The sequence below is a fragment of the Culicoides brevitarsis genome, chromosome 2, assembly GCF_036172545.1.
Source record: "Culicoides brevitarsis isolate CSIRO-B50_1 chromosome 2, AGI_CSIRO_Cbre_v1, whole genome shotgun sequence".
In the NCBI taxonomy this organism is placed as follows: Eukaryota; Metazoa; Arthropoda; class Insecta; order Diptera; family Ceratopogonidae; genus Culicoides; species Culicoides brevitarsis.
In genome coordinates, this window is record NC_087086.1 from 20313060 (window position 1) to 20340556 (window position 27497).

At 33.2% G+C, this 27497-nt stretch overlaps 2 protein-coding genes and 1 long non-coding RNA gene across 7 annotated transcripts; 1 reads left to right on the forward strand and 2 right to left on the reverse strand.

The window, feature by feature from the left end:
* Nucleotides 1-749: 749 nt before the first annotated feature.
* LOC134831342 (uncharacterized) lies at nt 750-1384 on the forward strand. 2 transcript variants are annotated; one of them, XR_010161996.1, is made up of 3 exons: nt 750-917; nt 979-1186; nt 1246-1384. It is a non-coding gene; the product is annotated as an uncharacterized LOC134831342 (long non-coding RNA). The 2 variants fall into 2 exon arrangements; XR_010161995.1 differs by lacking the exon at nt 1246-1384 and having other exon boundaries at nt 979-1227.
* Nucleotides 1166-6574, reverse strand: LOC134831341 (active breakpoint cluster region-related protein-like). The gene is made up of 8 exons (XM_063845056.1): nt 5906-6574; nt 4756-5834; nt 4201-4300; nt 2659-4125; nt 2421-2593; nt 2223-2362; nt 1917-2166; nt 1166-1446 (listed from the first exon to the last, which is right to left on the reverse strand). Exons 1-8 carry the CDS (start codon nt 6155-6157, stop codon nt 1242-1244), a joined length of 3666 nt encoding a protein of 1221 aa, XP_063701126.1. The 5' UTR covers nt 6158-6574; the 3' UTR covers nt 1166-1241.
* A 733-nt stretch (nt 6575-7307) lies between these two features.
* LOC134831194 (uncharacterized) lies at nt 7308-27337 on the reverse strand. 4 transcript variants are annotated; one of them, XM_063844857.1, is made up of 12 exons: nt 27058-27337; nt 26274-26350; nt 21781-22280; nt 20242-20382; nt 19875-20066; nt 11954-12155; nt 11324-11560; nt 11058-11239; nt 10357-10558; nt 10166-10291; nt 9964-10100; nt 7308-9568 (listed from the first exon to the last, which is right to left on the reverse strand). In XM_063844857.1, exons 2-12 carry the CDS (start codon nt 26277-26279, stop codon nt 7882-7884), a joined length of 3612 nt encoding a protein of 1203 aa, XP_063700927.1. In that variant the 5' UTR covers nt 26280-26350; nt 27058-27337; the 3' UTR covers nt 7308-7881. The 4 variants fall into 4 exon arrangements, with proteins under 4 accessions (XP_063700927.1, XP_063700926.1, XP_063700928.1 ...); XM_063844856.1 differs by having other exon boundaries at nt 11954-12161; XM_063844858.1 differs by lacking the exon at nt 20242-20382 and having other exon boundaries at nt 11954-12161.
* Between the last annotated feature and the right edge of the window lie 160 nt (nt 27338-27497).

A 27497-nucleotide genomic window follows, 5' to 3' on the forward strand; every position in this document is an offset into this window, starting at 1 on the left:
TTTTCTTCAATAATTTCTTTATTCTTTTCATAGTTTTACCCTAAAAAGTACACAAAACATCACATAAATTTTAAAATTTTTTGACAGTTATTTTTTATGAAATTTTTTTCTTTAAATTTTAATATGAAATATTTTCAAAACTATATTTAAATAAGCAATTTAAATAGTAAAAAAAACATTTGCATTTGTTCATCAATAAATTAAAAAAAAAAAAAAAAAAAAACAAAGTTCTGACAACAATTTTCCGAGTAGCATTTTGAGTAATTTTTTACCAAACTCCGATCTATTTCAAAGAATTCTTAATGAAATTTTGATTAAGAATTGAACTAAATCGTGATAGTACAATCTAACTTTGGATCTTGATCGTAGGAGTACATGGTGGCAACGGAAAGACTACTTCAGTCACAATATCTTTTAAGACGTGTCCTCATTTACTGTCATTTACATTGAGCTTTAAAAAATTAAAAAAAATTATTTATTCAAAATTATGAGATTTTGTTCGGAATTGCACTTTTTGTCATCTTCTGTGTCCACACTGTATGTTACGAACCTGAATCAATTTTTTACTTTTTCGTAATACCTATTTAATTTTTAATGAATTTTCTTTCAACATTTATTGTCCCTTTTTTTCACATTAATCAAAAAAACTCAATTTTCATTTCATTAAATTTCAATAATGGAATAGCGGTAAATTCAAAAACGAGAGGACCCAAATTGATAAGGATTGACGTTTCTAAACAGCTGAGCATTTCAATAATTTTTCAGATTTCCTCTAAGAAAATCCCTTTTTTCGCTGATTTAAACTTTTTTTCGTGGAAATTCGCAATGTCAACCGCTTCCAGATATACACTTTATGGGTCGTTAGGCGTCAGTTTAGGGATCATCGCCTACGTTTGCGGAAAACAGCAATATGACAGGTAAAAACAATTTTTCAATCCCGGAAATTTTCATGTTTTCACAATTTTCGGTTTTTCTTAGACATGTTCTGCGAGAGGGTGTATGGCGAGATGTGGAGCGACAACAGCGAAAGACAGAAAATATTTATTTGCTGCAACAACAAATTGACTTAACAAAGCAACTAAAAGCACAACAAGAGAAAAGTGGCAAAAGTATCGAGACGAATAGTTAAAAAATGCAATAAAAAATGATTAGCTTGATAGTTTCAAAAATGAAATATTATATTAATGTATGCTTTATGGTATAAATAAATTTTATAATAATAATATATATTTTATATGTTTTTAGTGCTTATTTTTTATGTTCAATAAGAAGCAAAGTAATATTCCCGCTTGTGTCATTACGTCCACCGTGCTGGATTCCAAAAAGGATTCCTTTTGAGCCTTGAATGCACTCGTCGATGTCTTGCCGGGTCGCAGCAATGTGGGTCCAAATACCATTGCAAGGTTATGCAGAGACATCTTGTTTTCAGTCTCGTGCTGGTTGACTCTGGAAATTGCAAGGAAAAATTAGCAAGAAATTCCAAGAGCAAATTAAGCTGATTGAAATAAAACTCAAAAATAAAGTCTGTACTCCATTTTAGAAATAAAAGAAAAACAAATGTGACAAAAAGTTCATAAAATTACCAAATCATCGATTTTATGGAATTTTTATCAATTTTATATAACTTTTTACAGATTTATATTTTAAGATTTTTGTTTTTTTTATATAAAATCTTGAAAAATAGTGAAAAAATTCTTTGACTCAAAAATAATTTTAAAAAATTTGAAAAAAAAAATTATTTGATTTTTTACTTTATTTTGCTTGCTCTAAAATTGAATTCTATGAACTTTAAAAACTAAAAAATTCTCATTTTAGTAATTTCTGAATTTTTTTACATAATTTTTTTTTATCTCCCTTGAAGAACTTTATTTATGAGTTTCATTAGGAGCTTGAACTGAAAAAAAATTAAATCTTACCTAATTAAATGATGCAAAATAAAATCAATTGTTGCTTGATTAGATGGAGGTAATTCTGGAAACAGGACTGAAAGCGCTACGGCTCGTTGTTCCTCGGAAAGTTTCAAATTTTTATTGTAGGCCTCAAAGAGCTTCACATACAAAGCGTCGGTAAATAATGCTTCAGGCAATTCACGCAAATAAGATTTTAAAATTCCCGTCACGGAATGTATATCAACTTCTTTCAATAATTGCTCAGCTTCATAGGAATCTATAAAAAAAAATAATTTTTATTTCTTGAAAAACAGAAAAAAATTAAAAACTTACTCGTTTCAAAGGATTTTTTCAATTTTGAGAGATCGGATGCGGATCCACTCACACGATACACACCAACTTCACACAATCCTCGTCGTTCGACCTCTCGAATACAGCTCGTTATAATAAATGGTATATCACGTTTCTCACGCCTAAAAAAAATCACAAATTAGTAATCGTGCGTCAATAATCAATAAAATTAATTCTTACTTTAAGACGTTTTGCAATTTGCTTCCGAAAAGCGATCCCGGCTTGGAAGTCGGTACCCGTCGAAGACTAAGTTCGCCCGGCGTAAATTTCAAATTCACATTCAGCGTTAATTTATCGGTTAATTTAATAAGTTTATGTGTAGGCGTCTCGTCACTCAACCATTGTCGGCTCAACTGAAAAAGGAAATAACGTCATTTCAATAAAAATTCAAATTATAATAAAAAATCATCGCCCATACTTGTAAAATGTGCTTTGCACGTAAAATTGGTCGTTTTGGATCGTCTTCATACAAGAGCAAGCGAACATTTTGACTGCCTTCCAATTCGATGATGAAACTTTCGTTCCACATGGGATTCGCGGATTGACAAACTAACTTTGTTTTGGCCTTGCGGAAGTAGTGTCCGTACGAATCGACTTCAATACAAATGAATAAATCCGCCGCATGTTCCAATCCGGTGAGATGTTGCACGGTAAAAAGTAAGTCGCCCACAAGGAGACTTTCATCACGACCGGATCGAAGCAAATATGAACCCATTTCGGTTTTGATGTGTGTTTGGCAGGCCGTTATCCACGCTTGCAAGTCGTAAACGTTGATGGTGTGCGTTCCGGGCAAAGTGCATGATTGCTGTAACGTCGTTATGGAGTCAATCCATTGTGTTCGTTCAAAGTCGGAGCTCAGGAAAAAAGTGACGACTTTTCCATTGGTCTTGTTACTCAATTTTAGGACCAAATTTGGTGAGGCGAGCACCAATTGACCCTCGAGGTCTGCCAATTTTTTGCGATATTTGTCGCCTGAACGTTTTTTCTCTTCCTTTTCTTCCATCATGATCTGGTCGCGCACCGTACAAGCCTGCGATTTTAGCTGGATGAGGTTCACTAAGTTGGATTCTTTGGGTTCAGCTTCAATATCTTCCAGCACGTTAATGTCCTGCAGCGGAATAAACCATTTTAGTTCGCATTCGAAGCGATCGCGTCCCGATGCCTTGTGTTTGGCACACGCGATTACGTCGTTGAAGAGGAAGAGATGTCGCAATTTGCGATGCCCGTCCGAATGCTCTACGATGAATGAATTCTTGACGAGACGTCGCAACGCCTTGTCGTCGTGCATGAATTTCGACGCGGGTACATTGAATTCCGCGAGGAATGAGCGCATTTTTCGTTGTGATTGTTTCAGCAGATGATAGTCGGGGTGCGTTTCGGGCGTGTGATTGAGTAAGTCTTGCAAGTTGAGGGCATTCTTTTGTACCCGGGCCACGGGTTTGTGCAACAAGTCTTCCAGCGTCAACGTCTGTTCGTTTGGTGAGTTTAATACTATTTTCGATACGATATCACGGAATTGAGCGTTATTTGCACCACATTTCTTAACAGTTTCTATTGCACGTCCGTAGTTGTGCAGGAAGGCGCCATACATGTCAATTTGGTCGGTGAGCTTTTTGAAAGCCTTGCCGGCGCAAATGTCGCCCTCCTGCGATTGCATCGTACGTAATTCCGTGAGGAATTCATCGTGTACCGCGTAGAGTTCGTCAATTTTGAAGAACATCGTGTCGAATTCCTCCTGCGTTATCGTTATCACGGGGTGCGATTGTGACAAATCTGCGCGGATCGCCTTCATGTATTGCTTCATCTTGTTCAAACAGTCCACATACAAAGTCTCACTATTGATTATACTGGAAATGATTTGACGAATTGTTGTGCTACGCACTTGCTATAAAATGCGATAAGATATAAGTTTAGTTTCTTGAGCAATTTTATTATCTATAAGCGAAAATATATTAATTACCGATTTCTTAAGTGCTGCACTTGGAATGACATTGGAATCCTTATCGTTGTGCTCTCCATCGCTTTCAATCGAGCTATTTCTAGCGTCAGCCTTTTCACTTCTGCAAAAAAATTAATTTAATATTATTTTTCGAATATTTTATTTGAAAAAATGGCATTTTTGCAAGTCGATTTTTTTTAGTTGGTTTTGAAATATTATTTTAATTAAAATTGACTGTAATTAAAAATTTTTTGATAATTTATTAATATTTGGCGATTTTAAAATTTATTTTCAATAAATTAAAGTCAAGAATTGAAAGAAAAAATTTTTTGTTTTCATAAAAATAATTTTCAAAAAATTTTAAAAAATAAATTCAGAAATCTTATAAAAATTATTTTTAGAGAAGACAAGTCATAATATAATATGATTAAGGTAAAAGTTTTAATAAATACTGAAAATTATTTTTAAAAAAATAGAAATCGTAAATTTTTCATGAAATTTTAAACTTTTTAACGAATAAACCTTTAATTTTTCAAAAAAAAAAAAAGGATAAAAAAATTAAAATTTAATACTCACTGTAAAAAGTAATCGATGTTTACGTAATTGGAATTGCGACCCGGAGACTCGGGCTCGAGCACACTTTTAATTTGCTTCCGTTGATTATCTTCTGTTGGTGAGGTAGGCGGTTCACTTTGCGGTAAGCTACCAGGCTTAATGTAAACATAATCGTCCTCGATGTTGTCAATGGGAACACTGTCGTAATAGTGTTCGTTGTTATCGTGTCCAGCACCGGTTTTCAAGCCATCCGAATTGAGCGAGGACGTTGACTCGTAGCTCGTAAGCTTATCGGATGGCAGGCCAATAGACCCTAACGACTCTTTGGAGCCTGCATTTGAAATTTTCTCCTGACTTTTGTTGCTTTTCGGCGACACACGACCGAAGCTGCCTGTTGGTGTGCTACTAACACTTTCGCCATTCTTCTCCTCGAGCGAGGATTTCATCGAATGAACGGATCTCCGTGCCACAAGTGGTGATTGTTCCAAGGATTCGTTGGATTTTTGCCTCTGCATGAGACTGGGCTTCACATTGTTCTCGCCGCCGCCGTCCTTTGGCAGTATTTTGGGGATTGAGGGCGCATCAACGGGTGCGCGTTTGGCAAATTTTGGTGGTGGTTTTGGCGGAACCTTCTTGCGGGCATTGTCGAATGCAGCGGCAGTCGCTAATACTGATCCAGACGTAATGTTACTGAATGTCGACGTGAAGGATGATTGTTGTGTGGTAGGTGGTTCGTCTTGTTTCAAGATGTTATTGTTGGTCTTTGTCTCGATTATGACATTTTCGTACTTGTGGGTACGCGTTTGCGGCTTAACTTCAGCTGGTTTTGCTTCCACCGGTTGCGGTTTCTCGATATTTTCTGCTGGTTTTGGCGTTTCGTCCGATTCGACAGTGGATTCGCCGTCGTTGTGTAACTTGATCACCGTCACATACTGATTGCTCGCTGGCTCGGCCTCGGATTTTAGCTGCTCGTCGTTATTCGTCTTGGATTGCGATTTTTCTTGCAGTTCCGTTAATACTTGCGTTAAATATATTGCATCTGTTTCCTTGATGGTTGCGTCGTCGGACGATGATTCGGGTACCGAGTCAGAGGGTTTCGGCTAGTTTTGAATTAAAAAACACATAAAAATGGTGTAAAGATGATAATTAAGTTTCTATTCATTGCACTTACCTCATTCGAGTCGGGCAAAACAGTTAGACTAGATGAATCATTATCATTTTGCTTAAAATTTTCTGCGTCGCTTAACAATTTCTCCAAATAAATACAATACAGCTTCTCTTTCTCCAACTCTTTTTCCAGCGAATCGATTTTCTCTTTGTGCAATTTGAGCGAGGCCCGAACGTCTTCCTTCCACTCGGAAGTCAGCGAGTTTTCGGGAAACTTTTGTGACCAACACTTTTGGAAATCCGTAAATACACTCATACTACTTGGTATAAATTTATGGTAATCGACCCCAAAAATACTCCCTTTTGTTGTCTGTCGTCGCTAGTGCTACGCTATGCATGGATTTGTGGGTAAAAATGCTAAAAAAGTTGTTTTCCCCGAGTTTGGCTAAAGTTTTTCACGCAAAACTTTACGATTATTGTCTGCTCGCATTCAAGTTATCTATTTTTTCGTGCGTTTTTGCGATGGAAAAGAGAAATAGGCGATGTATAGATTTTCAATAGGTGTCGAAAGATAAGTCATCAAAGGTGTGTTGCTGCCGTTCCGAATACTTTACTGAACGAGGGGTGTCGCGGGAGATGGAAGGACGGTCATTATTTTGAGCAATAATGAGTTTTTAGCTGCGAAAAAGCCTATTTTCTCAGAGTTTTCCCGAAAAGTTTACTGAAAAGCTAAAAGAACTCGCTACGCGTTAATTCAAGTGTCTGTCGTTTTTGTCCGAACACAAACTCTTTATCACTTTCAATCGTCTCAAGTTACTGTTGTTCGATATGCAACCCACGAATAACGGTATGGAAGTCGATTTGAGCCTCGTGGTCTGAAAATTCTTTAATTTTTAAGGAGGTAAAGTCTTAATAAGCCATACATCGAAAACAAATGAGAAATCCTGAGACCCAAAATTCCGGAAAATTTGCAAAACTTTCATTAAGCCATGAGAAAAATAGGAAGTTTGGGTTAAAAGTTCAAAAATTTTGATAATTTTTCTTGAAAAAAATCATCAAAAACCGCGAGAAAACACTTTAGAATTTTTTTGTAATTAAAAATTAGTATTTCAAAACCTATATTTTTATATTAGAAAATTTAACTAAATGTTTAATTGTTTTTTTTATTTAAATGAAGGGTTTTGTGTTCAATTAGAAAAATTATTTCAAAACTATTAAATATTTTTATTCAAAAAAAAAATTGGGCCTGAAAGGTTTTTTACCTTTAATGAAGCCACTAAAAAATTAAAACCCCAAAAATTTACTTGACTAAGAATGCAAATATTTATTATCATTTATTAATTCAAATAGAGATCTCTCTTACTTACTCACTAATGATAACAGAATAAAAATTTCCTCGATAAAACTCATTTAGTTATACTTCATAGTTATAGACAAATGAAAGTAGAAAAAAAGCTTTTGGCCCTCTCTTAAAGTTTTTTTTTAGTTTAAATTTTTATAAAAATTTTTTGAAAGCTGAAATGGCAGCACCACAATTATTTCAAGCAGTTTTCACAATTATTTAATGGAAAAATTGAAATGAGGACGGTGACTGATGAAATATTTGTTTTTTTTTTCTCTTTTTGGACCTTTTTAAATTTCTATCCGTATTTTAAAACTAATCAACTTCAATAAATTTTCATATTATTTTAAGCTTTACAATATTTTTGATGGAATGTGGTGGGTATCCTAAGACTATTTTTTTTTTTTGTAAAGAATTTGAAGCTAATGATTTTTTTTGAACATTGGATTTTTTCTATTTCTAATTTTTTATTTAATTTGGAATTTTCTTTATTGGAGCTTAATTGTTATCGATTATTTTCTAAAAACAAGTCAAAATGGTCTAAAGTTATGATTGACATCTGAATGTTTTTTTTCTTGTTATTCTTCTATTTTTATTATTTTTTAACGATTATTATTTAATTTTATATTTCCTTGTTATCTACTATTAACTCCAGTTTAGCGAGCGACGATGATCTAAATATAAGTGCAAAAAAAGGTTTAATCTTCAGAACTAGTTGGCGAAATGATGGGTGACATTTCCATGCCATCCAGCAATGGCGTGCTCTCTTCCTCAATGTCTCCGGGCTCGGCTTCGATGAATTTCCGAATGTCAGTTTGCGAGAGACTGCCACGTCTTTCGGAATTGTTGCCGCTGTCGTCTGTGATTGACGAGTTATCGTGCTCGGAGTAGTCTCGGCCGTCATCGATGCTGTTGGATGGTGTGTTGCGCTCCTCTTCCGACACATAGTAGTCGAGCGCAACACTATCGAGAATGGGATTTTGCTTCAATTTGGCGAGACAGAAGAGATGCCGCGACTCGGAACGGGATTTACGTGGTGCGGAGGACGTGACTAGGAGGTCTGGAGTTAATGATGATTGTCTTTTGTCTTGTGTGGGACTAGCGCGTGTCGTTGTCGATGTTATTGGTGTTGCGGGTTGATGACGATGCGATGTTGGATGTTGGCGTTGCGGCGAAAAGGTTTCGTCGCCAGAGTCTTCGCGACTGGTGTTTAGGAGATGCTCGGATTCCGGATGATGATGGTCGAAGGAGCTTTCGAAGAAGGACTCGGTGCTCTTGATGAGGTTGTTCTTGCGTGATAAGATGCTGTTTTTCCAGAGGATATTTTTCTCCTTGCCACTGATGAAACGTGACAAGACAGAAATCGATGGGGAACTAGTTACGGATGATGTGCTATAATTATTACTACTACTGTTGCTTTTAATTACCCTGTTTAATGGTTGTTTTGGTTGTTGTTGTTGTTGTTGTGCTGATTTGGTACTGAGTTGCGAGGAGGACGGTGATGAAGTGATTTTTGTCTTTCGCTGTTGTTCGTCGAACGACCGAAAGACCTTACTTTTGCTCGAATTCGGACCTAATTTGTTCTGGTAACGCATCGACATGTCTTCGAACGAAGAAACGCGGTATTTTTGCGAGAAAACTTCCGTTGTGGCACATTTGCGGATCGGCGATGAAGTGTAGATGGTGGCTTGGTTGGAAGAGGAATCATTGATGACGAGTTTTGGCGGCTCCAGTAGCGTTGTCGACGATTTATTGTGTAAAATCGTGCCTTGACTGCCAGCGCCGCCGCTTGCTCCAACTGGCGAAACGGGCGACGGATCGCGTGATGAACAACTATAAACCGAAGGTGACTTGTCGCCACGACACGGCGAACTGCTGCACGAGTCAATGTACTTGAAACACCGACTCGGATCCAGGTGATCGGCAATGTCTTCGACACCTTCGTCAATTGGCGACGAAACCGATTGAAAACTGCTGAGTTTGAAGCTGGAGGCACGCGACAATTCGCCATCTGTCATCGATCCGAAGGCGGAATCCTGCGACGGATTGCTCACGCCGAGCTTCAAGCCACGCATCGAGTATTCCATGCGACGACTCTTGGAGTTTTTGTATGCCGTGCATGGCGCCAGCGTTTGCGTGCACTGAACATTTGGCCCGTGAATGCCGCCGGCAGCACAAGAGACCAGCTCCTCTGCTTCCATGCTATTAACACGTATTATTGTACTACTATTATCATCTGATTGAACATTTCCATAATTTTTATCACATATATGAATGGGGGAGTGTAACGGGTCGTATTGCCTAAAATTATCGAGGGATGTCGATGTGACAACTATCTCGTCGAGCACATGCTCGGAATCGCTGCAAGCCTCGCCATGGACGTTGCTGCACGTGCAGAGGATGAAAATGAGAAAAAAAAAACGTAAAGGTCACTTTTATTGATCCACGAAATAAAAAAGAAAAAAAAATACAAAGGAGAAAAATAAGAAACTATCTTACCCAAACTATCGTATGAGAGAAGACGTGAGGAACGTGGTAGACACACAGAACAAAAAACAAAAAGACGACAGAAAACAAATATTTGAAAGAAAAACAAATCAATCGTAAGATGAACGATACTGGGCATTGTAATGGTCAAAATGAAAATAATGTTCGTCATGATTCGCATAACTTGAATCCGGAACAACACAAAAAGGGCATGCAGATGAAAAAAACAACAAAAATTAACGTAACTCAAGTGTAAGAAAAGATAAATCGAGTGTCAAATTCCAAGGACTCACCCTAATTTCCGTGGGGTTGACGGTGGCGTGCATGGCGAACTGCCTTCGCTGTAAGAACCTCCCAACGGGACTCCTTGTCTCTTGCGAACTGCGTTCAAGAGACTCATCGTTGAAGCACTTAATCCATATTTAAATGACTAAAAGCACAAAAAAATGATTAATGATAATTTTTTTTTCTTTGTTTTAACGTTGAAATACTTACAGGAATACACGTGCCTCTCATCTCCCGCAAATCTATATTCCTAAAAATATCACACCTGACAATATCTTCCGGTTTCGGATATCGTCCATCGACATTGTAGAAGATCATGGACATGATTTCAGCTACCTGTGAGATGAAAAAAAAAATAATTTTAATATTTTTCTTTAAATTTTCCTCATTTTTAGGAATACCTGTGGATATCGCTCCAAATCCAAATGCAAATGCCCTTCCGACGGACGTCCCTTTAGCTCGGCTCCCGTGCACATCTCGTACAACAAATTCCCGAAACAGATAATGTCAATGTTCTCGAGCTCCGCTGCGCAATTTGCTGACCACAAAATCGCATTCACACGCGACGATAATCCAAGTAGGTTATTTTCGATGCCCGTGAGCCTACAAAAAAAAATTATTTGCATGAAATCAAGGAATTTTCGTTAATGAATGCAGTGCGCGTTGCAAGTCCCCGTTCGTTTTTCGGTAAATTATTAAAATTACATTTGTTGCACCAGATTCAAAATTATTCAATTAGTATTAATTTCCTCTTGCGTTACACTTCGTAGCCATTGTAGAAGCAAACAACAATAAACGCTGCCATATAAATAGATGATAATCATAAAAACACGGATGTCCCTTTGCGTGCTTAAAATGCCTACACAATCTGTTCGAGTTGAGGCAAAAAAAAAAAAGAAGCAAACGGAGCCAGGAAAAAATTTACAATGAAAATAATAATTGTATAAACACGTAATTATCACCCCTTTTTGGTATTTATTGTCTGTCTGACTGTCGTGCAAAATAGCTGAGGTCATTTTTCTTCTTTTTTTTCAGGTATTTTCTTTTTTTTTATGAAAATTGTGCATAAAAACGAGACGTGCCGGAAATCAACAAACCATACCTTGCCACTCCATTTTGAATGATTACATTTCCGCTATGCAAATGTCCGTGTGTTGAAATGCCACGATCACGTAGAAATAGCAGTGCTTCCAATATCTGTCGACCCAGTCGTTGTACTTGTCCAAGTGGCAAACAACCAGGTTTTTTCGTGTACTTTCTGTTGTACGGCTCGCTCCACAGTGACTATTTTTGTATAATTTTTTAAAAAAATATTTGTAGTTTAGTGCGAAACATGAAAAAAGGAGAAAATATCGAAAGTTCAATTACCTTGTAAATGAGATCCTTGAGACTCCCACGCGGATTGAACGGCATCACGAGACAGGCATAGTGATGGGTGTCAGTGTGTAAAAATCCTACATCTAATATTGGGTAAATGTACGGATGTTGTAAGGAGCCAAGCAGCTCCATTAATGCACCTTTGGGACATTCTGAGGATGGTAATTCTTCTAAGGCAATAGAGTCAGGAGGTATCGTTAGTAAAGTCATCAATCGATCAGTGCGGGTCTGAAAAATTCAAAATTAGTTTAAAAATTAAAAAAAAAAATGTCCCAAAACAAGAGATAAAAATGTTTTCGATTTTGTTAAAATTTAGAAATTGTTAAAATTTACACTTTGAGCAAGATTCGTTAGAAAATCATTAAAAATTTCCATTAAAATCGGTTGAAAAGTCCAATTTTTACTTAAAAATTGTAAATTTTATAAAACAAAAATATTCATCCCTCTAAGATGTAGGAAAAAATTAAATTATTAAAAAATTAAAAAAAAAAAAAAATAAAAAAATACTTTTTTACAGCTCAAACTTTACGGTCAAAAAATCGAAAACATTTTTAATTTTTGAATCATCCACCGTAAAAACTTTTAATCCTTCAGATGGAAAAAAATATTAAAATTACTTACGGTGCTATCATTCAACAGAAACCAATTTTTGTTATGACGCGATCCGATGTTATCTAAATGCGTGATAATTTCGTATCTGCCTCCTGTGTTGAGCAACCATTCTCGACATGCCGATTCCCCTCTTTCGCGTGCCGCTCTCTCACGTGGATTGCGATCAGCCGATGCTCCACCGCTGTCAAGAGCGGTGTATTGATACTTTATGCTGCTTCTACATCCAGCCACAAACATGGGAATAAAAACACGAGAGAGTTAGTTTTGCAACATTTACCACATAAAAAAAACAAAAGATTTGAAATTTCTCCAACAAAAACGAGAAAAAGAAACATAAAAAAGTTTTCACCTAAACATTCAATAAATTTTAACATTTAATTTTAAATGAAATTTGGGAAGGATTCAAAAACAGAAATTTATTTTTATTTAAATTCTACAAATGTCATGATATTTTTTTTTGTTTCTGCTTATTTGCAGATAATTTCGTTTATTGGAACAAACACAACATGAGGGCAGAGAAAGAGTAAAACATGCTCGAACATCATCCACTGACATGTGACAATTATTTGATACTCATTGGAAATTGTTCCATCAATAATACGTCACTTGCATAAAAATTTAATTTTGGAACGGACGTAGAGTGGATTCAATCAGCACTTTAGCGGGCGGTGTGCTCTGAACTGATTACACTCTCATGCAATTTGCGAATAATTATAATCGGATACACTTAAAAAAATCGATGAAAATTATTGAAAAAGACACAGAGACGTTTTTAGTTTTCATTCATTAAATAAAATTTGAAGGTGAGAAAGAAACATCTTTTTAATAAGAACGCTCCAAATTTATTTTGAATATTTTTTCACGGTTTATTTTTTTTCAGCAAATTAGATATTTTGAATTATTTTAAATTATTTAATTAATTTAAATTAACTAACTTATAGAAATTTCGAGATAAGAACTAAGAAATATTTTTTTTAATAAAAATAACGACCATAAAAAATTTAAAAATTATTTTTTAGAAATTTTATTATCCTTATTATTTACTAATTTAAATTTTATGTTTATAAAAATTTTCTGCTTTAATTTTTTTTACAATTTTTTTAAATTAAAAATGGTTAAAATTTGTTTCAAAAATTCTGAAAACCATTTTTTTGACCCTTCGCTTGCAGAAAAAATATTTCAGGGACAAAAACTTTGAAATAAATTTGGAGCGACTTGAGCAATAATGATGTCATTTTTATATTTGATATAAAATTTCTAGTTTTTCGATCGTTGCAAAAAAAAAAATTCACTAGAAAAACTTTATGCTCTTCACTTTTGTAAGTTAAATAGGATAAAATGTGCTGCTTCAGCCTAAAGCGAAGAAACAATTTCATACCTCCGTGAAAGTAACGAGACGTAGTTTAGTAATAAGTAAGGGTTTCATACAACGACACACAATTCACGACGAACAATGGCACAAAGTTGGAAGGAAAATCAATTGTACAACTTTTTCCGAGAATCATGATGATGATGACGCTGATGATAAATTCAAAACTACATAACAACTGCATTATTTAATAGCATGAAAAGACAGGTGTATTGTCTCTCGTTCGGTTGCTGGCTTGCCTTGCATTTTCATTAGCTTCTGGCACAACAATGATGATGATACACGACACACGGGAATCGGATACAGAAAGCGCATCGATTCATTTTCACAACAACAAAGCGACGAGCGACAATTATATAGTTAGTTAAATAAAAATATGCTTTGTTGGTGTCGATTTTTATTGCAAACTCTCTCGACGTGATTCATTATTCGACATACATAATAGCAGAAGAAATGGATGTCTGATTTTTTTTTATTTTTGTGCAAAAAAAAGAAATGTTTTTATTTTACAATTATTCCATTCATGTTAATTTATTCAGATATTTTCATACTTTTCACAATTTCCACAGCCAAATGACAACGTCAACCGGTGACGACGACACACTCAATGCTTATGGCTTAGGGGTTGCGAACTTTTCGTTTGAAAAACAAACTTTTTAAAAAATTTCAAACCACGTGATTTTGAAACTTTTTCAAACCACGTGACCTGAGAAGTTTTCAAACCACGTGACCAAAGAAGTTTTTTAATCACGTTGTCTAAAATTTTTTTTCGAACCTCTAAAAAATTTTTAGAGAGCGTGACTTAAAAAAATTTCAAATCACGTGATTTGAGAAATTTTTGAACCACGTGACTTAAAAATTTTCAAACCACGTAGCCATAAAAAAATCCAAACCACGTGATCTGCAAATTTTAAAATGAAAACCACGTGACTTGGCAAAACCACATTTTTTTCTTCTAAATGCGGTAAAAACTTTTCGATATAATTTCGATCAAAAAGGTTAAAAGTTTTCTCTGGAGAAAAATCATCCAATCAGCCAATTTTTCTAATATAAAAATGAAAATTGTTTGAAAAGGGGAATCCCTAATGTGCCATATCAGTTATCTGTCTGTCCTTTGTCTGTGCAATAAAAATATAATATTATGTCATTTATGTGCCATTTTATTGCTTTTGTAGAACAAAACCATACAACTTATCGTTCTAAGGCCGGGTTTGTTAATATTTTCTACATATTTCCATGCATGTGTAGACAACGAGCAAAAAAAAAATATGAAAAAAAGCAGATACAAAAGCCACATTAAAATAAAATTAAAATAGCAAAAATAAATCGATTTTACTGTAGTAGCAGCAAGCAAGCACAGCATGAACTAAGCAAATTCCTTAGTGAAGCAGCAGCATAACGATGGCACTAATAACTTTTATGGCAAAGTATTTAGTCGCACACACAGAAAAAAGTTGTTGCGAAGAAGACATCAGCACGCAATTTAATTTTCAATTCATTGCGAGTCGTCACCGCTGGAATGACGTCCGTGACTATTATTGGATGATGATGATGATAATTTTCTAGCAAGCGAATCACACAAAAACACAACAAGCAATTATTCACATAAAAGGATTCCTATTCTCAATTGTTTTTTAGTACGTTTTTTTTTTATTTACTACCTATTGTTGTCTTCCGCGCGAAAGCAAATGACGAGTAAGCGTCTTATCTTCAAACATTTTGTAGGTTTTTGTTTTGCCGGTACAAGTACGACGCTCAAACGAGGTGATGGCCCATTTGTGTGTTGTTTGTCGTTACTTTGAACAAGCAGAGTTTGACATCGTTTTGTTTTTGTAATGTTTTTGTAAAAATATCAAGATCGGGGTTTAAACGGGTTGTAAAGGATTTTTAATGAAAAATGTATTAAATGGAGAGATAAAAGACAAAAAAAAGTGTTAAAGCAAAAAGTTTGAAAATTAATGTGGAAATTGTTTGTTTAGGGGCGGAATGAGCAAAGATCTAAAGATATTGCAGGACAATTAATAATGGATTGGGAAAGTAACATAAATCGAAAAATAATTAAATAAAGGATGGCAAATTATTGGATGGGTTTGATTTTTTCTAGTCTGATCTAATTTTATACTTTTAAGAGGTAAGTAGATAAAAAAAAATAAAATAGGTACAAAAAATATTTTTAGTGAAAAATAATTTGATATTTTTTGAATTTTGATAAATTCAGTTTTTTATTTAAAAAATAGTTTTTTTACTCAATTTTTTTTAAATTAAAATTAAAAAAAAAATTGAAAAAATAAAAAATTTTTTTGAGGGTTTTAATCTGCTATCAATTTGTTAATTTTTATAAAAGGCAAACAAAAACGTAAACACCTATCAAACCTTCCACAAAATTAATGTAAACTTATTATTTTTTTTTCGTCATTAAAACTTTACTTCTTCTGTTAATCTACAATTTTTGAAAACTTTTGACATTCGCATCAAAAGCTGTTTCCTATCGACGTCTGCAATCCTTCATCATGTTCTTCAACAAAATTGAGCTGGCAAGAAACCCATCAAATAAATCACCAAACGTCACAAATTTCAAGGAAATTCGTTCCTGCCAAATCGGTCATTAAGGAATTTAGATCAAATCGCTGATTTATATGCAAATTACATCGTTTAAGGCATTATAATTTTTATTTTTTGCTGTTTTGTTGTTAAACAATGTCATCAGTATTCAAGAGGCACTCAGTGATTTAAAGTGTTCTATTACTGCCAACGGGACTGGCTTGCCAATAAAATAATAACAGAGTGGACAGAGAAATAATAATCGTATACAAAACACAGGCAGCGGCAACATTAGCCCCACTTTATGGTCAACTGCCAAACCTCACATTACCAACGTACAAAAAACATAAACAAAACACAAAATAGCACCCTTTAGCGCCGCACAAACAGCCTTTTAGAGGTAATAACAATAATAATGTGTGTTTTGTACCAAACAACGAAGATTGCATGCAAAATTTATTAACACGATACATAATAAAATCATAACAACAACAACAATAATTGTGCGAGGAGAGGATCGAAAGTGTAATGCAACGATGATTACAATAATAATGTTTATTTTTTCCTGACTAATAATTTATCGCGTTATTAGCTAGTTTTTACGGATCTCTCCCCTGGAATGCCATGCAATGCGAGTGCAACATGCGATTGGTCAAATATTTAAACGGAGAGTGGTTGATGACTAGTTTTGCCACAAAAGCGTAAAAGTTGGTACGAAAAATTAGAGTTTGTAACAAAACCAAAAGGGAATCAAGTTGTCAGTTGATTTTGTGTTCAGTGTAAAAATGGGGCATAAAATTTGTCGTTTGTTGAAGATCTTGAGCGTTTTTTATTATTTTTTTTTTTGTAAAATTTTGAGATTTCACGTATTTTCATTTTTTATAGATCCTTTATATTTAGTCAATGAGGGGTTTGTTACTCATTTCGTACACCTCTCACGCCTTTCCCTTAAGAGATAGAAGGTTCATTTGTTCTACAGGTCATGCTTATTTTGCTCAACTTAGGTCCCATTTGTGGAATCGAGGCATGATCCCAATGCACAAAAAATTTTCCCCATATAAGAGTTCAAAATTATAACGAAAAATAAACGGTAAATTCAAATTTAAACCGAATCCCAGTGCAAATTTCAAAAATCTAATGATGCAGAAATGTTTGTCTCGTTGAGACGCACAACATTGCCATACATCACTTTTGTCCTGCGATGCTCTAAAATGGACCTCCCATACAAATGACACCTCTTATTATAGATCCTTTATATTTAGTCAATGAGGGGTTTGTTACTCATTTCGTACACCTCTCACGCCTTTCCCTTAAGAGATAGAAGGTTCATTTGTTCTACAGGTCATGCTTATTTTGCTCAACTTAGGTCCCATTTGTGGAATCGAGGCATGATCCCAATGCACAAAAAATTTTCCCCATATAAGAGTTCAAAATTATAACGAAAAAAAAAACGATAAATTCAAATTTAAACCGAATCCCAGTGCAAATTTCAAAAATCTAATGATGCAGAAATATTTGTCTCGTTGAGACGCACAACATTGCCATACATCACTTTTGTCCTGCGATGCTCTAAAATGGACCTCCCATACAAATGACACCTCTTATTATAGATCCTTTATATTTAGTCAATGAGGGGTATGTTTGTCGTTTCGTACCTCTCTCACGCCTTTCCCTTAAGAGCTAGAAGGTTCGTTTGTTCTACAGGTCATGCTTATTTTGCTTCATTTAGGTCCCATTTGTGGAATCGAGGCATGATCCCAATGCACAAAAAAATTTCCCCATATAAGAGTTCAAAATTATAACGAAAAAAAAAACGATAAATTCAAATTTAAACCGAATCCCAGTGCAAATTTCAAAAATCTAATGATGCAGAAATGTTTGTCTCGTCGAGACGCACAACATTGCCATACATCACTTTTGTCCTGCGATGCTCTAAAATGGACCTCCCATACAAATGACACCTCTTAACCCAAGGCGGTCACTACAATGAATTTTCTGTAGGTCATTTTTTAGGTTTTAGAAATTTTATGATAAAATAAATGTTAAAAACTACTTCTGTACAACACTAAAAAGTAATAAATAAAAAAATATATTAAAAAAAATATTTAAAAAATATATTAAAAAAAAATATATTTAAAAAATATATATTAAAAAAAACATATTAAAAAAACTGATGATAAAAGAAGTTTACAACTTCAAAAATAGATCCTTTATATTCGTCAAGTTAAAAAAAAGGAAAAAAAAACAAATTAAAAAAAAGCGAACTAAAAAGGAATAAACAAGGGCCTTGTGGTAAAAAAGTCGGAAAAATTCCCAAGTAAATAAAGTTACAAAATTTTTGACAACAAAAACTTGAATATAAAGGATTTATTTCAGAATAATTATTGATATTGACATAGACTGAAATAAATCCTTTATATTCAAGTTTTTGTTGTCAAAAATTTTGTAACTTTATTTACTTGGGAATTTTTCCGACTTTTTTACCACAAGGCCCTTGTTTATTCCTTTTTAGTTCGCTTTTTTTTAATTTGTTTTTTAACTTGACGAATATAAAGGATCTATTTTTGAAGTTGTAAACTTCTTTTATCATCAGTTTTTTTAATATGTTTTTTTTTGTTTTAAAAATCAAGTTTAGCAAATAAAAATTCAAAAATCTCTAAAATTATGACAAAATGATAAACTTTTTGTTGTTTTTGCACATTTTACTAAATTTTGAATGGTGATTGTATCGAAGTCATTTTTTTTAAATAAAATTTGTCAATAATTAATATTTAAATTAATTTAGAAAATTTTAATTAAATCATTTTTTTAAATGTTTTATAAAAAAAAGTTTTATGATTTTTTGTTTTATTTTTTTTTTTCTGAAAGTTTATCAAGTTTATATTATGTAACGAAATTAAATTTATATACCTACATATTTTCTAACATAAAAAATCCCTAATTTACAAAAATTTTTAAAAAATTCTTATTTCTGATTTTTTATTACATATTTTTGAGATTATTTTAAGGAAAAAAACATTTTTTTAACCTAAAATTTATTTTTTTTTTGAATTCTATAAACTTTTTAATGAATTTCTCAATTTTGATGAAAAATGTTCATATCTTAATTTTTTTTATGATGTCTTTAATTTTTCATGATTTTTACAATTTTATGACTATTCTTTTACATTTTAATGACAGACAGACAAAAATTCAAATTTTTACGAAAACTCATGAAAAATGCGGTTAAAAAAACAAATATTTTACAAATATGTTGGAACAGTTCTGTTTGGCAAGCAGGAAAAGTGTGATGTACAGACAAACATGCATGTTAATGGTGTGTTTTGTACATCCGATTGCAAAATACACATTCACACACACAGACGGAATAAAAAATAAAATATGAACGGAAATAACTCTTTTTTTTTTGCGCAATCTTATTTTTTTTTTGTGAGGCTTCTGTTTGGTTCTGTTTTGAAAAAAAAGAGCATAAAAGCGATTAAAAGTAAATATATGGTGTGTTGGTTAACCGCCTTAAATAATGTCACAAAGTTTCTTCGTTTGGGCATATGTGACTCGAAAATTTTGTTTTAAATGGCATGAAGTGCCTCGAAATGGAGTCGAGTGTATGGAATGTAAATAAATAATAAAAAAATTTCCAAGTGGTGCAAAAAAAAAAAAAAAGTTTCGGATTGTTAAAAATTGCATGCTTGGCGTCGTTTCTTGCACTTTGTTTTTCGTGTAAAAAGGTAAAAAGGATTTTTTTTGACAAGAAAATTGCTTTAGTGACGCACACCTCGCAACGCAGGTGAAACGGAATCGAGCAACGGAGGCGGAAATTTACAAAGTGTTCCATTGTTAGCATTTGTCACGGTCATGAATTTTACATAAATAACGTAAATCGAGTGGAGACGCCTGGTTTTTTTTGTTTGTCTCTTCACGTAACGTTAAAAATTCACAACGAACGAGAAGAAAATAAAACAAATGAGCAAGCATACAAGCAAAACGAAAAAGAAAATAAAGAAAAATTTGTGTATTAACCTTGTTGGTGAACTTTCTTTGGATGATGGTGTTCCAGCACTTGTACCAGCAGCCTGTTGTTGCTGCGCCAATGATCGACTGAAGATAAATTTTGCCAGGGAATCGAGTTTGGCACTCACGAGCGGCGAGCGTTCACTGTGTTCGCGTTCCGGGTCCGAATGGTCGGCATGCTCGGAACTTATTGAACGCCCTCTGGTGAGTGTTTTTTTGTGTATTTATTTGCAAATAAAGAAAAAAGTGCAATAAATGAAGCATTGTCTCTAAAATATCTCTTTGTTATTTTTTTTTTAGAAGAGGCAAACATGTCAATAAAATTCTTTTGTTTGAAGAGAGAAAAAAAAATAAAACAAAAAAAAATAAAGTTTACCTAAACAAAAGTCTTTTGGCAGATGCCGAATGTTGCAGTGAAGAGCCAACTTTAGTCGGACTGGGTATCTCAAAGTCCTCCGACTCGGCAACAGATCGGGCACGTCTCAACTGTTTCCTCCGCTTCTTACGGAAACTTGATCTGGGATCAAAATGTTTTATGCATTTTTTGTTGTACACAGAGAATACTTTTCTTATCAAAAAGTTGGAAAACTAATTTAATAAAAGTTTCTGAGAGCGCAAACTACAACAGGAGAAGGAGGAAGATTTAAATATGAATATGAAAAAAGGTAAGGAGACGCGAGCCATGGAGACAAAAGATTGACAATTATTACAAAGATTTTTCTTTTTCTTCTTTATGTTGCTCGTGGGAGTAACAAAGCAACGAAATGACATTACATTGTGAATGGAGATAATTACATAAAGACGAAGAAATATGTTGGATGAAGAGAAGATACATACAAAAAAGGGTCAAATTACGTTTTTTTTTCTTGCATGTTTGGAAGAAAAACATGACTCAAATAGAAACTGATGGAGAGAGAAAGATTGGTGAGAAAGAATAAATGTTTCTCCAGGTGTTGCCTCATATGATATTGTGTCACAGTGGGGGGAAATTTTATCATAAGTGATTTTTGATTGATCACAGTGCTACAAAAAAGTCTCAGCAGGTAACATTTTATAAAAAAAAAACATGAAATGTGGCCTCAACTTTTAAGGAAAAATTTGTAAAAATTGGCTTGCAATTAATTTTTTTAGAAGACTAAATTTATTTTTTTTTATTTTTTTAGAAATTTTTAAGAGGGATACCGGTTATTAATAAAATTAAATATCGAAAAAGTAAAAAAATCTAATTTTGGTGATTTTTCAACAAATTTTAAACTTAAAATTAAGAGCCAATTTTGAAATCGATATTTTCTTTTTTTTTCAAGTTTTTATAGAAAAATTTTTAATGATTGAAAAAGATTCAGAAAAAGAAGGTTTTTTTTCAATCGTTTCAATTTTGTATCATTTTAAGGTTATAAAATTCAAAAACCTTTTATTTATATTTTTGGCTTTTATATTTTATGTGACTGTTTTTTAATCTGATTCTCGTTTAATTCTGAACTTTTCAAATTTTAAACCTATTTAACTTTCGTAAATTAAAAATTTCCGTTCTTGTAAAAAAATCTTCCCACTGTGACAAAATTCTTCTCTTTAACACAACATTTAATAGCATCAATTACAAAAGGCTTTGTTTAATAATAACAAAAAGTGATGTACGTAACACAAGAGATTTTATCAATTTCAACCGAAGCAAATTAATGGTAACAAATAATTATGGCCTCGTGTTAAATAATGACCCTATTAAAGGATTATCGTTCTAATGATCAGTGTTTTGTTGCTCTTTTGCTGATTTAAATCAAAGCATTGTCAGTGAAGGAAAAGCCAATTTAATGAAAATGATAAAAAATGCACTACTTTTATCTATTCCAAAAATCTAAGCAGGTAACTAAGCACACACAAAAATTAAAAGTCCAACAATAGAAAAGGTGATACTTACCGCGATGATCTTTCCTGATAGAACCGATCGTGCCCGGTGTATTCCTGCTCTGCCTTTTCCGCCTCCTGATTGCGACGGCTCATGGCCGAATACATGTTGAACATTTTGAACTTTCGCTTCACATTTGTGGCCTCGCAGACGCGAAAAATTATCTTGCGGCTGTTTTGCAGCACGGAATTGATTGTTTTGTGTACGAGAACGGTGACGGGATTCACGCCGTTCGTGTCTTGCGCTGGTGCCGGACCGCTGTTAGTGTTGCCAGAGCGGACAAAGTCCTGTGCAAAGAAGCCCGGACTCGTGCTCTGATAGAATGTGGTGCTCTCGTTGTAGGTGTTTTTGTTGTAGTTGCTGTAATAATTGGTGCTTGTCGTGTAAGAAGAAGCAGTTGAGGAGGATGGTGCAGGTGCTTTTTGGTGACGTTGTCGATGTTGTTGTTCGTGTTCGTGAGATGGATGTTGTTGTTGTTGTTGGTAGAAAAGGTGGTAACTGGTGTTGTTGTCCTTTTTTCATGTGACGTGACGTAAGTAATGTTAGATTTTTTTGATCGGAAAAACAAGTTTTGGGTGTCGCGTCGAAGAGCAGAGAGAAGAGATAAAGAAAAAATAAAAGACAAAGCTTTGTATCAGGCAGCAGGCAACAACATTGCGTTTAAAAAAGATTTTCTTATTGTTATTTTTTTTTTCAGTGCGTTGGACAATAAATACAAAAATACACGACAACAACAACAACATTTAAGGAATATTAATACAAAGAAGCGATTTTCTTCTAAATAAACTTTTGTATTTATCATCAATCGAATTTCTTCGGTGACCTTAATCCAAGCCATGACCATAAATTGTGTAAACAAATGCCTTTATTATCTTCATAGGATATCGAAATCAACATAATTGGACCCCCAACGGACCAATTACACCCCTTTTCGTACAAACAATTTACTTTTTTTTTCACGATCAATATTTATTTGTTGCGCGTTAACTCATCCGCCTGTCAATGTAGTGACATCAAATTTGATACATTGATATTAATTCGGATCATTTTACGTAAACAACGTTCGTGAGCAGCCATAGGAATGTATTGGAATGCAATTACTGCGTGACCAAACTTTGGATTTAATTAAAGATTTTGCAATTAAGCAAAGCGAAGGAAAATTTTTATGGTAGGTAAGTGAGCAATGAAAAAAAGTTGACTTTTGTATTGTTTGCTTGAAGCCGCTTCAAATTTTTTTCTTTGAAAAATCGACATAAATTTTAAAAAAGTTAAATTGTTTTTTAAATTTGAATAACTTTTCGTTACATTTTTGCAAAAATTAAAAAAAACACATTTTTTTTTGAAACATCATAAAATTTCTGACAATTTCATAAAAAAATTATCATTCATTTTTACAAGAATAATTTTTAAAATTACATATTTCGCTATAATTTTAATGAAAAAATTTAAAAGATTCAAACCTTTCTAAAAAAAAAAAATTTCTTGAAATTTTCTCATTTGCAAATTAAAGCGTGGCTAAATTCAAAACAAAAAAAAACGAAAATAATTTTTGTGAAAAAATTTAAAAATAAATCTGAAGCGGCTTTATTTAGATTTTTTTTTTATTCCAGGTATTTTTGTCAAAAGACTAAAATCTTTTTAATTTTTTTTTATCAAATATTTCTTAAAAAAGGATTTCTGATTATAAATTTTTGTAGGTCACATTACTTTTTTTACTACTTTTTGAAGCTTTTCTAAGTGCATTTCACCAAAAAAGCTGATTCTAATTTTTTCGATCCTTAAAAATGCCACTACAAAGCTGCTAACTTTATCTCAGTACATTATTGTGCATTTTTCCTCTTCCTAGTAATTTTAACAAGTCATTTTTTTTATTCACAGACACGTCCTTTCCGAGTGAATATCGGATTTCGTTTCAACTTTACACTCACTCCACCACACAAAAAAGCTGTCTGTTACACGTCTAATATCTTGATTTTCAACTATGCGACGCTTGTTGTGGGTAAACCTTTGTATTTGCGGAAAATTACATTTTGACTAATCTGACAAAGATTAAGTGTTCTCGAGTCAAGTGTCGAAAGTGGGGTAATCAGCACGTCAAAAAAAAAAAAGAAGAAAATTGTTGAATTTATGTAGGCAATTAATCGAAATGTGTTGCAGTCAGGTGACCCACAAAATCACGTAATATGCACATATAAACTTTACATTTCAATCAATTAGGCTTATAATATCGATTTATTGGTTTTTTCACTTTTTTCAGTTGGGAACGTGAACAGACATTTTTTTTTTATAAGTCTTCTTCTTTACACTTCTAATGATTTTTCACTGATTTTTGGGACAAAGCCTTAATGAGTTCGTTATAAAAACAATTTTCGTCGACACAATTATTTGCCACGTATCAAATTAAATTTACCTCTCCACAGTCAATTATCCGCAATACAATTATGATTGAGTTATGATGAGCCTTTGTTGATGTGTTTGCTCACAAACAATAATTTTCGATGAAAACTTTGTAATTTTTTTTTCTCTCTGTTTGGTAACCGTAATAAACTGATAAATAATTGATCACACAAAAAAAATGAAAGGCGAACGAAAGTTTTGCCTCGACTTGAGTGCTCAACGTGTAATAACTTAATGGCAAAAGTCGTATGAAGGGAAATTTTTTACATGGAAATTGGAATGAATTCCCTCATGTGTCGTCGTATGAGTTTTTTTCCTTTTCTTTCATGATATGTGTATAAATCATGAACAATACAGTGAAAAATGTACGTTTTGCGGCGCGAGACGTGAAAAATTGACATTTTTGGTATTTTTGAAGCAAAAAATTCTGTTTTTCGATAAAAAATCCTAAAATTGCTTAAAAATTTTTTGAATCCTTTTTCTGGTTATTTCAAGTTGATCATTTTTCGTCATAAAAAATATGCCAACAAACACCAAAAATGGAAAAATCTTGTAGCGAAACGTATATTTTTTACTAAAAGTTGAGTCGAGTCATTTTGACTAGATTAATGTTTGTATGAGTAGGTGGCCGATGAATTCAAGGAATTGCGAGTTGAGCTATTGAATGACTTGTGAAATAATAATGATGTAAAAAAAGTGAATTGACGAGTACCAGATGGCTTTAATTGACGACAAAAGGGTAACATACCCCGAGTTAGGATTTTTTTATTTAGATATCGAGAAAAAAAGTGGAAAAAAGCTGGGTAATGAAACAGAAACCGTACTTAACAAGATATTTGTTGAGGTAATCTGGCTAATAATGAAATCACGCGATGGGAGTTGCCGAGAAGCGGAAGTAAGAGGTTGCTTTTCGCTGTTGCTGGTTTATGTGCAAATATTTTTTCGCAGAATTACGGAAGTTGTAACGAATTTTTCAACAAAAAGCGGTACTTTAGAAGAAATTTAGAGCTTTGTTAATGGCAGGGTTCGTTTTTTCTTTGATGGTCTGATTGATATTTTTCATATTTTTCCTTATTATATTTTTGAACGAAATTTTTTAGGTTTTCTTGAATTTGTTAGAAGTTTTTGACATTGAATAAGTTTTTAAGAAAAATAAAAAAAAAATGCGGTAGCGGAAATTTCACAAAATTCGTAAAATCATAAGAAAATAAAAATTCCGAGTAAAAAATATTAAATTTTCAATAAAAAAAATTTTAAAAAATTAGTTTTTGATGAAAAAAAAATCTAAACTTTGACCTATTTACTTGTAAAATTCTTGGCTTCAGGGAAAATCAAAGTGCTTTTGAAGCACGTAAATTAAGATTGACAATTTTTCCGTATTCCAGAAGATCCATAAAATATTAATCCAGTAAAAATAAATTGAATAAAATTGACTTTTCAAAAGTTGAGATAAAAAAAGAAAACGAAAAATTGTCTCAATAAAATTTGACCTGAATAATTTCAATCAGATACAATCTACATTTATTGCAACATTAGTTGAGACAAATTCGCAAACTACAAAAAACGTTAATTTCATAACTTTCTCAAACAAAAAAGAGAGAAATAAAATTCAAGAAACTTTTCTTGTGATATTTTTTGTTGTTTCTTCCAGCAAAGTTGCTTCGCGTGGCAAATTGTTTCTCGAAGTAAAAATAAAAAACAGTCGGAAAAACAAGATCATCAGAAGAAAAAAACAAATGGGTTCATAATTTAGTTAATATTTTTCTCTTTTTTTTCTCCTCAGCGGCTTTGAGGCAAAAAAATATCAAAAACACACATTCGCTTTTTTTTATGATTTTACTTTTATTGTTTCATCGGCACACACGCATTTCGAGAAAATCATCAAAATTTGATGAAACTTCAGCCTACGCGCGCACACCAAGTTCAATGCGAGGCACTCATATACAAAAAAAAGACGAAATTAAAGTTCATTATTATTGTTATTTGAACAGGAAACAGGTCACATTTCTACCGTTTTCTATGGCTTTGTTCGTTCGTGTCACACACACAACAGACCCAGAAATGCATTTAAAATTCACATAAAAAAGATAAAAAATTTTGGTGCTTACTTGCATTTTTTTAGCCAACACGATATTACGGCAATTCCGGCAATTGTTACGACTCCAAGAGTACACCAGACCAGAGGCTGCCAGGAGAGATGTGAAGAGTGACATGGAAAAAACATGAAAAAATAATTAAAATCCGGTGCAAAAACGAAATTCGAAAGATTTAGTTGAACCGAAGAGCTTAATTGCATTTCTTTAAAAAAATTTTCTGATTGTTAACGAATTTTTCGAGAATTTTCACGAATTTTTCGATGCTATCTGCCAATTCTGTTAATGGAGAGTCCCACAAAAAATTTTAATACTCGAATTTTCACGAGATTTTCCAAGAATTTTCCGGTTTTTCAAAAAAAATTACTTTTCGAGTTTCCCTCATTCAAAGGTTTTAAATTTTTTTTTTAATTTTTTTCGATTTTTCACAAGTTTTTCCGAGTTTTCCTGAAGTTTTCTTCGACATTTCATGATAGTACGACGTACAAGTGGAAATTTTTTTTAAAATTTCAAAACTTTACACCTTTTCTTAATTAAATATCTAATAAAAGTGCAAATTTCATACTTTTGATACGACACACGGACAAACGGACAGACGACATCATCAGGACATAACTGATTTATTCCCAAAAAAAAAAAATTAAAACCCGGTACAAAAACGCGAATTTTGAAAAAAAGACATTTAATGTACATTAAAATTTTTAATATAACTTAAAAAACAAAATTTTTTAAATTTTATTTAATCAATAGAATTAATTTGTCGCTACTAATAATTATATCGCATGCCATCTTAACTTACAACAAAGTGATATGATGAAGGACTATTTGCTGAGTTGCTTTCTGCGTATAAAAAAGGATGTTGCAGGTAGTTGTCGTGATTTAGTTGGTTCTGTTGCTGATTCTGCTCTTGTTGTTGTTGCTGCTGCTGCTTTAGAAGTGAATATCGTACTTCAGTTGTTTTCATTTCCCTTTTTAAACCACATTACGAATGCGCCAAATAATTATTTTTTTCTTTGAATGCGAATGAAATGAAACTTTTGTGTGTTTGTGCTAAAACTCTCATCTAGATGTCAAAAGGAACTGCAATGAAAGGAAATTAAAAGTAGAGTATTAAAATACTGCTTGTGGCTTTGGGGAATTGATATTGATGCAGTCATGGTGATTACAATCGATCTCATATGAGCGAATAGAAAAAAGGATACGAACGAGATCACGATTATCGAATATTCTGACAAAAGA

Bases quoted from the DNA above. Each gene is read 5' to 3' on its own strand.
- LOC134831341 (XM_063845056.1), bottom strand. From the start codon at position 6,157: ATGAGTGTATTTACGGATTTCCAAAAGTGTTGGTCACAAAAGTTTCCC. The intron at 4,301-4,755 runs GTGAGTATTAAA...ATTTTTTTGCAG, and splicing joins AACATCGATTACTTTTTACA to AAGTGAAAAGGCTGACGCTA. The intron at 4,126-4,200 runs GTAATTAATATA...CGCATTTTATAG, and splicing joins GTGCAGCACTTAAGAAATCG to CAAGTGCGTAGCACAACAAT.
- LOC134831194 (XM_063844856.1), bottom strand. The intron at 11,561-11,953 runs GTAAGTAATTTT...TGAATTTTTCAG, and splicing joins TTCTGTTGAATGATAGCACC to ACCCGCACTGATCGATTGAT. The intron at 9,569-9,963 runs GTGAGTCCTTGG...CTGCACGTGCAG, and splicing joins TCAACCCCACGGAAATTAGG to CAACGTCCATGGCGAGGCTT.